At 42.3% G+C, this 12,371-nt stretch overlaps 2 protein-coding genes across 2 annotated transcripts in view; both read left to right on the forward strand.

Annotated features, from left to right (window-relative positions):
• The first annotated feature begins 566 nt into the window (after positions 1-566).
• Positions 567-9,954, forward strand: METTL16 (methyltransferase 16, RNA N6-adenosine). Its single transcript, XM_084226477.1, has 9 exons — positions 567-747; positions 846-1,045; positions 3,322-3,462; positions 4,494-4,609; positions 5,372-5,514; positions 6,707-6,776; positions 7,593-7,682; positions 8,585-8,758; positions 8,849-9,954. Exons 1-9 carry the CDS (start codon positions 620-622, stop codon positions 9,446-9,448), a joined length of 1,662 nt encoding a protein of 553 aa, XP_084082603.1. The 5' UTR covers positions 567-619; the 3' UTR covers positions 9,449-9,954.
• A 346-nt stretch (positions 9,955-10,300) lies between these two features.
• Positions 10,301-12,371, forward strand: part of POLQ (DNA polymerase theta) — a gene marked incomplete at both ends in the record, with an annotated part of 53,615 nt that continues 51,544 nt past the window's right edge. Inside the window, one exon of the mRNA XM_084226611.1 lies at positions 10,301-10,397. Coding sequence (XP_084082737.1) covers positions 10,301-10,397 — 97 coding nt within the window. The remainder of the gene's footprint in view (positions 10,398-12,371) is intronic.

Here is a 12,371-nt window from a genome sequence, read left to right on the forward strand (position 1 = left end):
GATGAGAGAACTGGGGCACCTCCCGTACAGAACAGGCTGAAAAAATCGGGTCTGTTCATCCTGTGGAGACCTCCCAGCAACCTCCCAGTATCTGAAGGGGGCTACTGGGAAGCTGGAGAGGGACTCTTCGTCACTGTTGTGATAGGGCAAGAAGTAAATTGAAAGAGGGGAAATTTAGGCTGGATATTAGGCATTCTTTACCGTGAGGGTGGTGCGACACTGGGCAGGCTGTCCGGGGCGGCTGTGCGGGTAACCATGGCCACGCTCAAGGCGGGGCTGGATGGGGCTTTGAGCAACCCGGTCCAGTGGGAGGTATCCCTGCCCTTGGCAGCGGGGTTGGGACTAGATAATCGCTAAAGTCCAATCTAACCCATGACGTTCCGGGATCCTATGGAACAGCGGTGGTCACTTCTCCTCAGCAGCGGCACATCCCTCACCGCGGCGGCGGACGCTGCACCGAGCGGGCCGGCGCCCAGCTGCCCTCCCCCGCGGCCCGCCGCGCCTTGGTACGGCCCGCGGGGCCGCGGTGCGCGCCGGGAGCGGGCCGGGCCGGCGTGCGGGGGTGCGGCCGAGATCCCGCGGCGCGCTCCCGGAACATCCCGGCACATCCCGGCCCGACATGGCCCTCAACAAGTCCATGCACGCCCGCAACCGCTACAAGGACAAGCCCCCAGACTTCGCCTACCTGGCTGGCAAGTACCCCGAGTTCCAGCAGCACGTGCAGACCACCCTGGCGGGCAGGGTGAGGTACGGCCGGGCGGGATGAGGCGGGCGGGTATTCCCCGTGTGTCCCCCTGGTGTGTCCGGCCCCGCACACCCCTGAAAGCTCCGCGTGTGCCTTTCAGCCTGAACTTCAAGGATCCCGAGGCCGTGAGGGCTCTGACGTGCACCCTGCTGAAGGAGGATTTCGGGCTGACGATCGACATCCCCGTGGAAAGGCTCATTCCCACCGTCCCCTTGAGGCTGAACTACATCCACTGGGTGGAGGATCTCATCGGCCACCGGGATGCTGACAAGCAAACCCTGAGACGAGGCATTGACATAGGTAAAGCTAAATGCTTAAATCCTTATTTACCATCAGCGACAGTAGCAGGTACAATTGGTTGCACAGGAAAACGTCAGGTTTGAGGAACAAAGAGATCCGAGGTGTGCTGGCTGTGGTGGGAGGCGGTCTGAGCTCCACAGGTGTTTCATGTGCCTGCTGGGTGGGCAGCGTTTCTCTGCACAAACACAGGAACATCGTGGCATGCAATTATGTGGCTTTTCAGGGCCTTGAACTCACTTGAGTGCAGCTTTGTGTGGTATACAAAAACTGTGCTTCTAGAAATGCAGGGAAAAATGTCATTCTAAAGGATCTAAAAAGTGTTTCTCCTCAGTGTCCTAACTAGTCAATTGTGTTTTGCTGCTAGTTTATTAATTTTGATTTTGGATGTCTACACCAGAGAGTTTGTGAGTTGCATAGCATTTTTTTTTGTGTGTTCCACTTAATAACATTTTTTCCTGTTATAGGTGTATTGGACAAGTGAATGATCTATCCTTTTTAAATTTCAATTTTAATTTTAATTTATTTCGACACAGTTAAATATGTGAGGTGAATTGTAGAAGAGGCCAAATTAGAAACCAGGGCAAATGGGTTTTGGTTGTAGATGGTCAAAGATTTCTTGTTTATTGTTGAGAACAAAATGTCTTTTAAGTTGGACCAAGCATCAGCAGATGGATGATGCTCTCCACTTTTAGTCTGGATTACTGGGTAATATCATGACGATATCTAGATTAGGCAGAAGATAAATGTAAACAGTAGAGGTGTGAATTTATAAGATGTATACCAATGGTTTTCATTGGAAATAAAAGAAAGGCTCCATAAGAGCTTTCACACACAAGTAATAAAATTGGCATTTGGATTCCCAGTCTTTGCTTATTCTGTATGAATTATTTAAAAGGCACTAGTACATTTGAATTTAGGTCGCATCTTTTATTTTGTCAGTAGAATCTTCCTTTACAATTTCAGAGGCCTGATTTCAAAGCCTATTTTGTGCTGAAGAAAACTTAAAATGAAATTGAGAGAAGCTGGAATTTCTTTTGTAACCTGTTTTAATGCTTGACATTAAAACTTTAAAGTTACTGAATTCCTCAAAGCTAAGGTTCAGTAATCTCTGTTACTGTGTCAGATTTTATGTTTCTTGGCATCTGCTAACATGACTTTTTGTAATGGGATTTTTTGTTCTCCTGAAATTTACTGACTTGTATTTTCAGCTGGAGTTGTACTGGGTACCAGGTTTGCATCATCACATGTGTGTCCACAGCAGCTTTCTTCTAGTAACTTTGAAATTTCTTAGACAGCTTCTGTGCATTTGATATTAGTTTTCATTTTTGAAAATTATTTCTATGGACTTCATCGTGGTAGGTGGCTGGGTAGAAGAGACAGATCCTCTAAGTCTTCCACATACTGCAAAATCTTCAGTTTGAGTTTGCATGAGCTTTGATGTTTCAGCTTTGGAAAAGAAGGAAGTCATCCAAGAGGGACTTGACAGAAGTGCTAAAGTAACCCCTTGCTGTTGTGTACTGACAGATGAACTTATTGATGGTTCAGTAAGCAAGTGTAACAGATTTTAAACATATGTCTAAACTCTAGTTTGGTGATGGTGGGATATCTTTCCCTTTTCTTGTATCCATTCCCTTTAATCCTAAATTTGGTTGTCATTGATAATTTGATCACCTAGGTATGCCATGATTATTTTGTGCTAGCATCTCTCTCTTTTTTACCAAGTTTTTATCTATCTGTCTCTCTTTTTGAATGTCTCAATTGATGTTGAGGTTGCTTTGATAGTTTTGGACATTAGAGAAAGGCAGTCTCGTGGAATGGATTTTTTTTTTGTGGTTGTTGTATGCATCAAAGTAAATTATTTCTGATAGATGATAGAAAAGTGCAGAAGAGGGATTTACTTGTGGTAGGGTTTTTGTTTTAGTAAAGCCAGAATGTATTTGACTTTCTTTGTATAAATTAACCATTGTCATATAGAAGAAAAATAGCTTAAGCCAAAGCTGATAGTTTACTAGAAATTTATTACAGATTATTAAATTTTTTCATTTTTTAAAAATGCATATTTGACAATGCTATTTTTCAAATTACAAAAATTAAGTTCACTAAAGAATTGAGTTGCAGATGATCAATAATCAGATAATAATCAGCAGATTATTAATAATAAAGTTTCTTGAAGTTAGTTCTTTTTGGTATAATAAGTTATTATTATAGTCTAACAGCTACGCTGTGTATAACACCAGTACTTATTTTGCCTTTTTCATGGATTTGCACTTCTGCAGGGACAGGGGCATCCTGTATATATCCATTGCTTGGAGCAACTTTGAATGGCTGGTATTTCCTTGCAACAGAAGTGGATGACATGTGCTTCAATTATGCCAAGAAGAATGTGGAACAGAATAACTTGTCTGATCTTATAAAAGGTACACTGTAATAAGGTATTTAGTAGCATATGAATGTTGTGGCATATTTTTGCCACGTTCAGTGGCATATCAGAATGTGTATTCCTTCCCATTACATGCTCAATTATTTTTACTGTGCAGAATATTTACTGAAGTCAGTGCATGCTTAAGCCAAAAAGCTGCCTTGTCTAGTATGGGATGTGTGGATAGAGAAATACTCTTCCTTATGAAAATCTGAAAGTTAAACTTCACCCTGGGGTGTTTTTATCTCTGTATTCCTTATCTGTTACTGAAGTATTTCGTAGTGTTTGGGCTATTTCTGCTGGTAGGAGACCTGGAATGCTCCCCTTGGATAATTGTATGATGCTGCCACAAAGGTGTATCTTGTACAGAGGGTTCCTCGTCCTCACTTCTTGAATGAAGTCCTGACACTGCCTGTAGTTGCAGAGGCAGTATGCCAGACTTGGTCTGGGAATGAGCTTGGAGAATTTTCTGAAGGAACTCAGTGTAGTAAAATTTTCTATGTAGTAAAAATCAGGGGCATTTATGAGCTCTGAATAAAAACTTTTGGAAGCATCCATTTGAACAACATGTCTTAATCTTTTGTCCATGTCAGTCTTGAAGATCCAGAACTTGATCTGGAGAACAATGAGAGCTTTCTGTCACTGCTGCCACTGATTTTTAGTGGTGTGGTGGTGTTCCAATATGCTGGAAAAGCAGCTGGCAAAGGAACAGGCCTCATGTGAAGCTTTAGTGCCTGTAGTTGTAAGGGCTTAAAGCACATTTGTGGTTGTGTTGGAGAACTTGGTATAACTCAGGTAGTCTTTGTTGTTTTAAACAGATTCATGTGGTTCTGCTGCTTTGTATAAACATAAAGGCTGTTTGTATGCTAATCCTTGACCTGAAATCTTTATTTGCATGGTGATATTTGTTACGTCTCTTTTGTAGAAAGCATTGTTTAGAAAGCACAGGTTTTATGCAATGTATAATGTATATAGCATGTTAAATCAAATAGGAAGTTCTTTACTGACCAAATTCACTTTTTCTAATAGTGGTTAAGGTACCACAGAAGACTCTTCTAATGGATGCACTGAAAGAAGAATCTGAGATCATTTATGATTTCTGCATGTGCAACCCCCCTTTTTTTGCCAACCAGTTGGAAGCTAAGGTAAGGTAACAAACTGCATGTTAAACATACTTCAGTACTCACTGAAAAGGTAGCAACAATTTAACCTCTTGGCTTGGGCAAGGTTGAGAGGAAAATCCCAAATCATCATGAATCGTATTTAAGTCTTCTCCCTCCTCAGCACCTAGTCCCTAAAGGAGTTCTGAAAACTTAACTGTTACCCCTCCTAAAGTGGAGAATGAGCTGGAGCATTCTTTCACAAGTTCTTACTGTCTTAGAAAATGAGTTTGGAAAGGAGAGAGCTAGTAAATCTGGAATCAGGTGCCTGCTGCATAACAGGCACCTCTGTGGTACAGAGGAATTAGTTCCTGGAATTTTGCTTAACTGTATTTTTCATTTCCATAATCATGTAGATGGTATCATACAGGTCATGCAATATCCACTGAATACAGCTGGAAATGTATAATGCAGGGCAGTAGAAAAGAAGGTTGAAGATTTAATTAAGCACTATAGATTGTAATTGCATAGATGCACTTAACATGTCCTACATGTATCGGAATCACATATTTCATATGAGCAGAATCCTGATGTGACAAGTAGCTAACCTAGGTTTGAGATTGTGGAGAATTCGCTCAGGTATGTTTATTTTGAGTGGATCTTTGTTATCCATGGTTCTGATGGTGGAAGGATGAGTAGAGGTGGTGGTGCTTGCTGCCCCCTAAAGATTAAGATAGGAAGCAGTGTACAAAGCAGCATAACATTTCATTAAATGTTCATGTCAAATGTTTTTGTTTTTTAATCCAGGGAGTTAATTCTCGAAATCCACGGCGTCCCCCTCCCAGCTCTGTAAATACAGGAGGGATCACAGAAATCATGGCTGAGGGGGGAGAACTAGAATTTGTCAAAAGAATTATTCATGATAGTCTCCAACTTAAAAAGAGGTTAAGGTAAGTGTTTTGTTCCAGTCAAAAAACCCCAAACTAGCACCTTTGATCTTCATCTTTGGCAGAAGTCATGCAACAATGTTATTTTTAGTACCTCTGGTCCAGTGGTATCTACTCAGTTTGTTTGATGATACTTACACATGCAGTTGTTCTTGAGCAGCAATTAGAAGTTATTGCTGGAGGTATTTAAAGGCAGAAGACAAAAAAAAGCCTGTACAAGTAACATTTGTAGCTTGCAGCAAAATTAACACGTGTACCTGATAAGACAGATCAAGGATCATTCTTGGGGATTTTTGGGATGGAAGAGGCTTTAACTATTGCTTAGTTATCTGTTGATTACCTAAAAAATTCTGTCTTTTCCTGGCTGAATTTTGGTAACATGCAGCTTTGTCTGCTGAAGGGCACTGTTGTACTGAATGCTGTCTAGGGTGAGCATAAGCTGCAATAAAAACCATAGTGAGGCCTTGTTTTGACCTTATTTTTAAACTGATGGCATGTTCTCGGTTTTCTGACTATATCATCAGGCTTTCGCTCCCCCAGTGTTGGACAAAACTGTCCCTTGATAACTGGCAAATCTTAAGTTTTGTACTTCAATATGTTATATTTATGAATAAGCTTTTTTGGATCCAGTCATCAAAAAATGTGGAAGATGGGGTTGTAAAGCTCAAATAATAGTTTAGATGAAGAGCAGGGCTTCATCTAAAGTAATGTTTGGGAGATTCTGAAGATGTGGAGCTGGGTGAAAGGATAAGCTTCACTACAAGTGGGAAAATAACTTTTTCCTTTTTTTTTTCCTGATTTTTTTTCCTTATGAAATATGGGTTATGTGATGGAAACATGGATAAGTGAGCACAAGTGATAGTCAATATGTCTGCTTTTGAGCATGATTACTTGCCAATAGTTGGTTATTCCTTTTTGTTCTGATAGAAAGTGGAGAAGTTTAAACAAATTCTTGTAAGGTGTAACATCTTCCCCATAACTGAAGTCATTCTTTCAAACAAGATTACTGAGAGTTCATGTGTTGTTTCTAAAATACTCCTAATGTATTTCTTAAAAGCTCAAAAAGATTTTCCTGTCCAGTCTGTCTTTGGACCTTCTGTTCTGAATTTTTTTGTACTATGTCCTAGTCACTCTGCTTAAGTATGATTTTTTTGTTGTGGTTTTGGTTTTTAATCTTGTAATGTGCGCTTTGCAGATGGTACAGTTGCATGTTGGGTAAGAAATGCAGTTTGGCACCACTGAAAGAAGAACTTCGAATCCAGGGGGTAAGTTTGCATAGAGTCCATATATATCCTGCCTGTGTTCTACACAGAATATAGTATGCCTCAAGTATTTATGGGTCATTATTGTTGAATTATTTCATGGAGTTTTTATTACAAAAAGGAACTGCAATTCCTTCTTAGGGAAACAACTGAGGTTTAACTATTGTATATTCAAAACTGACAGATAAGTAGCAAATATTATCTCCAAAGTTTTGTCTTTAGCATGTGTTAGAGCATGTCTTCATTCTAGAAGATTCAGGGTTCCTGTTTTAAAATAGCCTTAACAAGGCTGCAGTAAAAAAAAAAAGGCAACAAAAAAATATTCTAGCTTTCTAGCCATTTGGTTGATAAAAGAAATAGTAACATGATTTAAGTGGCAGTGTTGTTTTGTTTGTGTTCAATTCTGGCACCAAGTAAAATTGTCATTAAAGAGGGCTATGCAAAGGACTTTTGGATGGTTTTCTGGAGGAAGCATACTCTTCGCTAATTCCCATACAAAGAGAATAATTGTGACACCTGTCTGTGTGTTCACTGGAAGGAAAGAGAATGGTGAAATGGTGGAATAAATTCCCAGAAAGATGAACTACCAAAAGCAGATGCTGAGCTAGATACAAAGTATCTGATTTTCCTTCTCTGTCCTTGAAATGTTGCACCTCCTTCTTAGTAAAAGGAGAGAAATGAGAGAGGACCCTGACACCTCTGAGCCATGTCAGAAAGAATCTCCATTTATATAATGAGAAAATATGCTTTGTTTGGAAATGTATGCAGTAAAACAATACTGTTTATTAATCTGAAATAATGTATTGCTTCTTTGCATAGGTCCCTAAAGTCACTCACACAGAATTCTGCCAGGGACGCACCATGAGATGGGCACTGGCCTGGAGTTTCTATGATGATGTGCAAGTACCTGTAAGTAGCTTAATTCTGGTTTGCTTGTGATTTTCTGTGCCTCTTACTTGAGGAAGGGGCTAATGAGCTATTACTACTGTGATACAAACTGTTCTTCAGACTGGAATATTGGATGTGCTGGGCTGTATGGACAGTGGAATTTCTTAGATGGCTGCCAGTCTGTTAGCAGTTGTGACGTGGGATTCATGAGTGCCCCTTGTTGAGGGTGGAAAAAGGAAGCCATTGTAGGAACTTCCTGTGGGTTTCAGTGAAAATGAGGATCATTTGTAACATACCTCAAATAGTTCAGGAGTAATAAAAATATGCTAAGTTTGGGGCTGGATTTGAATTTAATCTTCCCTCCGAGAACTCAGTTTTAATTTAACATGTGGATTCTGTTACCAAATAGGTATGACCACGTCTAACTCAGACTTGCCTACATGAATGTAAGTGGAACTTGTTCACCTTAAATGTGAGCCAGTTGCTTTTCTGGATCTGGATGTTTGTATATTTGAATATAGGTATAGACAATAACAAATCTTAAGGAAGATGCAAGTAAACCTTCAGTGCAGTTGGATCAAAATGTGGATATTGGCAGTTAACCTCTATTCCCAAGAGCAGCCACACTTTCTCAGCTCATGGAGAGCTCATAGTTTAAAGGAACCAATGAAGCTTTTTGCCTAATACCTGAAGATAAACACCCTCTGTCTATCAGGCTGGCATAAAGTGCATCATCCTCTTAGCTGGTTTGAGTCTGAAACTCCTGGGAGTGAAGTGGAGCACAGGGCAAATGAATGACTGCTTAGTGCCTTATGATACACTCTTAATCCTTGTGTCTTACGGAATCGCAGTCTTCTGAGTACAAAAGTCACCCCACTAGTACTGCACAGACTTGTAAATATTGTCTTTCTTTCTTCTTCTAGTCACCTCCCTCTAAAAGAAGAAAATTAGAAAAACCACGAAAACCAATTACATTCATGGTTTTGGCTTCTACAGTCAAAGAGTTGTCTGTCAAAGCTGCAGCTATGGGCTGGGATGCTGTAGAAGCTATTGCTGTGGTCAGAGCCTGGGTGGAGAAGATTCTCACTGATCTGAAGGTACAGTATGAAGTATTAGATGTTAAAGTAACGTCCTAATTGAAAGCATAATTGTGAGAGGGTCGTATGAAATTCTGTTTTCTGCAATAGGTTCAGCATAAACGGGTTCCATGTGGAAAAGATGAAATTAGCCTCTTTGTGACTGCCATTGAAAATTCCTGGATTCATTTGAGGAGAAAGAAACGAGAGAGAGTAAGGCAATTACGAGAACTTCCTCGAGCTTCTGAAGATATTCTGCAAGCAATGGAGGAGGAAAAGAACAGCCAGAAGAGCGTGAGCAATAACTCGGACTGTGAAAACCCCAAGGCTGAAGACTCTGAAACGGGGTTTATGGCACCTGATGAGGATGTCCAGATGACAGCAGGTGATGAGCAACCAGAGGAGTCTGCTGCCAAAGAAGAACACAGTGATCCTGTGAAGGAAGAGGAGATGGAAGTAAAGCAGGGAGAAACATCACTTGGGAAAGGTTCTGGTGATGTGAAGGAGGAAGCTAGCAATCTGACAGTGGAAAAAGAGCCAGGCCCTAAAGAAACTAGTGGGGGTTTTCTCTTCAAGTGTTTAATGAATGTGAAGAAAGAAGGAAGTGATGTAGTAGTAGAAATGCACTGGGTCGAAGGACAGAACAGAGACTTGATGAACCAGCTGTGCACGTACTTGCGGAACCAAATTCTTCGATTGGTCGCTAGTTAGCTCTTTTTCCTACTTTGGTAAAGTAGGTCTGTCCTCAGATTTTGTAAACTATTTTTAATTAATTAAAAATTTCAGATAGCAAAACCTGTCTTTTCCCCCTTAAAAAAAAAAAGAAGAGTAGAATGAAGATAGATGTCTCCTTTAATACTTTAAATAGCTTTTTCAAAAGTGTAAGGAAGACATGAAGTGATGAGGAAGTAATAGATTTCATACTGCAGTTGTAAAACTACATGTTGAAGTGAAACATGTTTATGCTGTGAACATTTTAAATATCAGCAGTGCTTATTCTGGACTTTTTCTGGCAGAATAGAAATCTATATTGTTACTAAGTGGAAATCTTTACTGAGTTATTTTCTTCAATATTTTTTCAGTACTAATATAGGAAACGATTAGTCTGCAGTGGGAATTGTTTCCTGCAGTGAGAGCCTTTAGCAGAGGATTTCTGTATGCCTCTCCTCCCTTTAAAGTATCTAACTTTTGGTTAACAGAGTAGCAGCATAGATACATTCTCCTAGTGTCAATTCATTAAAATAATTGCATTAGGGAAAAAGTGTGTTTTGTATTTATCTGGTGCGTGGGCTTTGAAACACAGAAGAGCCTGCTGTTAGCATCTGGTTCTGTAAACTTGAACAATGAAAGAAGCTTTTTGAGCTACTTGATTTAAAGATGATTAAAATATGTTGACTCTTCTATTAGACCATCCTTTACACTTACTCAGATATAATTGTCTGAAATGACTGCAGTGTTCCTAAAGAATTTTGCTGCCATTTAATTTTAAGATTTAATGACAGGAATGAGAGCACATGCTCTTCTTCAAGGGCCAGAAATTTCTGTGTGTATGTGTTTGAGATGATGACCACCGGTCCTGCTTCATGTGAAGTCAGCCTCCTAAGCTGCGATCCATTTCTCTGCAGAGAGATACAGAATATGAAGAGCTTTTTTGAGTGGGGTGTGCGTCTGTGTATGTTACCCAAAACAAAGCAGTGGTGTTCAGAAGGAAGTTACTGTGTGTGTTCATACTCCTGCTTTCAATGTTCACCCTTTGTTGTCCTTATTTCTGGAAAGATCAGTATGCTTTCCTCAGTTGAAATGAAAAGCAACTTAGAAAAACCTTTGTTTTTGATATAATACTTCTTAGCACTTCAGTGGGTGATAGACAAAGACATACAATTTTTGGGTACTGCAGAATTTTCATAGAACTGCTCCTCATAGTCAGGTTGCTGAGGAGAGGTAAAACCAGTCCTAGTCTTTTAGAATCTGAAACAGCTATTTTGGCGTCAGGGACATTAGAAACAGCAAACAAAGCTGATTGTCCTCTGGGCCCTCTCCTGCAAGGTAAGCCTTGTTTTGTTGAAGCAGACCCTTCGTTGAATTATCTCAGCCTTTCACCGGTACAGCACGCGTTACCGCACGCTCGGAGCGCTGCCTCAGCGAACACCGGTGTTTTTACACAGGCAACCCGTACTCTGCGGTGGCCGCACGCCTCGGGCGTGCCGGGCTCCCCGGTCCCCCGCTCCCGCTCGGTTCCCTGCTCCCGCTCCGTTCCCCGCTCCCGAGGCCGCCCTCCCGCCGGCCGGGGCGGGGCCGGGTTTGAATGGCGCGGCGGGAAGATGGCGGCGGCACCGTTATCACCCCGAGCGGTGCCGCCGCAGCCTCGGCCGCGGCGCTCGGCGGCCGCAGCTCCCGCGCACCGGTGCGGGACGTGCCGCCCGGCCCCGCCGCTCCCCGCCGCGCTGTGCTGAGCCCCCCGCCCGGCCTCGACCTCTCCCTGCGCCGCAGCGGCTCGGCAGGTACCGGCGCGGAGAGCGCTGCCCTTCTCTCCCGATCCCCTTCTTTCCCTTGCCGCCCTCCCCTCGGTCGTGCAGCGCGGCGGGTCGGGACGTGCTGGGCGCGGGGAGCGGGGAGCGGGGCTGCCCGGAGCAGCGGGGCGCTGCTGGAAGCGGCCGCGACCCTCCGAGCCTCTCCCGGCGCGGGCGCGGGGCCCCGGCCCTGAGGGCGGCGCTGCTCGGGCCGCGCTTCGGGCCTTTCTTTCCCCTTGGAGGGCAGCGGCTCGGCCGAGGGACGGGCTTGTGTTAGCGTGGTGGTGGTGGAGGCGTTTCCTGCACCCCTCGCTGTGCAGTCGAGGAAGAAAATAAGAAAATGTGTATTCTGTGCACAGGTGCGAGATGAGGGCGTGCTGTGTGTCGTGTAACAGTGGGCCTTATTCTTGGCTTGGCCTCTAGGTGTTGCCATAATACAGCAATCGGTATCATCCTTTCTCCTCGGTCTCCTCGGTATACCAGGCCAGGTTTGTTTACCTACGTTGAGAAATCGATCAAAAAATACATATAGAATACAGAAGAAGTATACACAGTATGCTTCTGATTTTGTATAAACATCTTGTGGCAAGTCATATCAAGTGCTCCTGCTGCCAGACAGAGCCACTTAAAGTGATGCTTCTAGATGCCATACATACATTTTACCAGTTTATTGTGCTCTTGAATCAAGAGAGAAATCAAGACATATACAGCATCGAGATTGTATACAACATCTTAAATCAAGATATTTACAAAGCATCTTGCAGTTTCATCTCTTTTGTGATTTTTCTGTAACTTTTTAAAGCATTTACATCTCTTGGTCTCTTCTCCAGTCATGTCACATTTTCTCACTGATTATGCTCTGAAAGATACAATTTTGTCAATTTCTGCAAATGGAACCGAGCAAGGAAATGTACACATTTCCACAGTCAGCTCCCCAAAGACAATTCAGTAAGCAGCACTCTTGTGTTTAACTGGCCCCACACTCTGGAATGGTTTTCCCCCTGAGAAATCTAATACCTAATGCTATTAACCAACAATTTGTGTCTTCCTAATTTTGACTTTCTTAGCATTGTTTTAGTAAATAAAAAAAAAAGTTGGTTTCACAGGTTTACTTCTGTACATAG

The sequence above is a fragment of the Fringilla coelebs genome (assembly GCF_963513975.1).
Source record: "Fringilla coelebs genome assembly, chromosome: 2".
NCBI classification, from domain to species: Eukaryota; Metazoa; Chordata; class Aves; order Passeriformes; family Fringillidae; genus Fringilla; species Fringilla coelebs.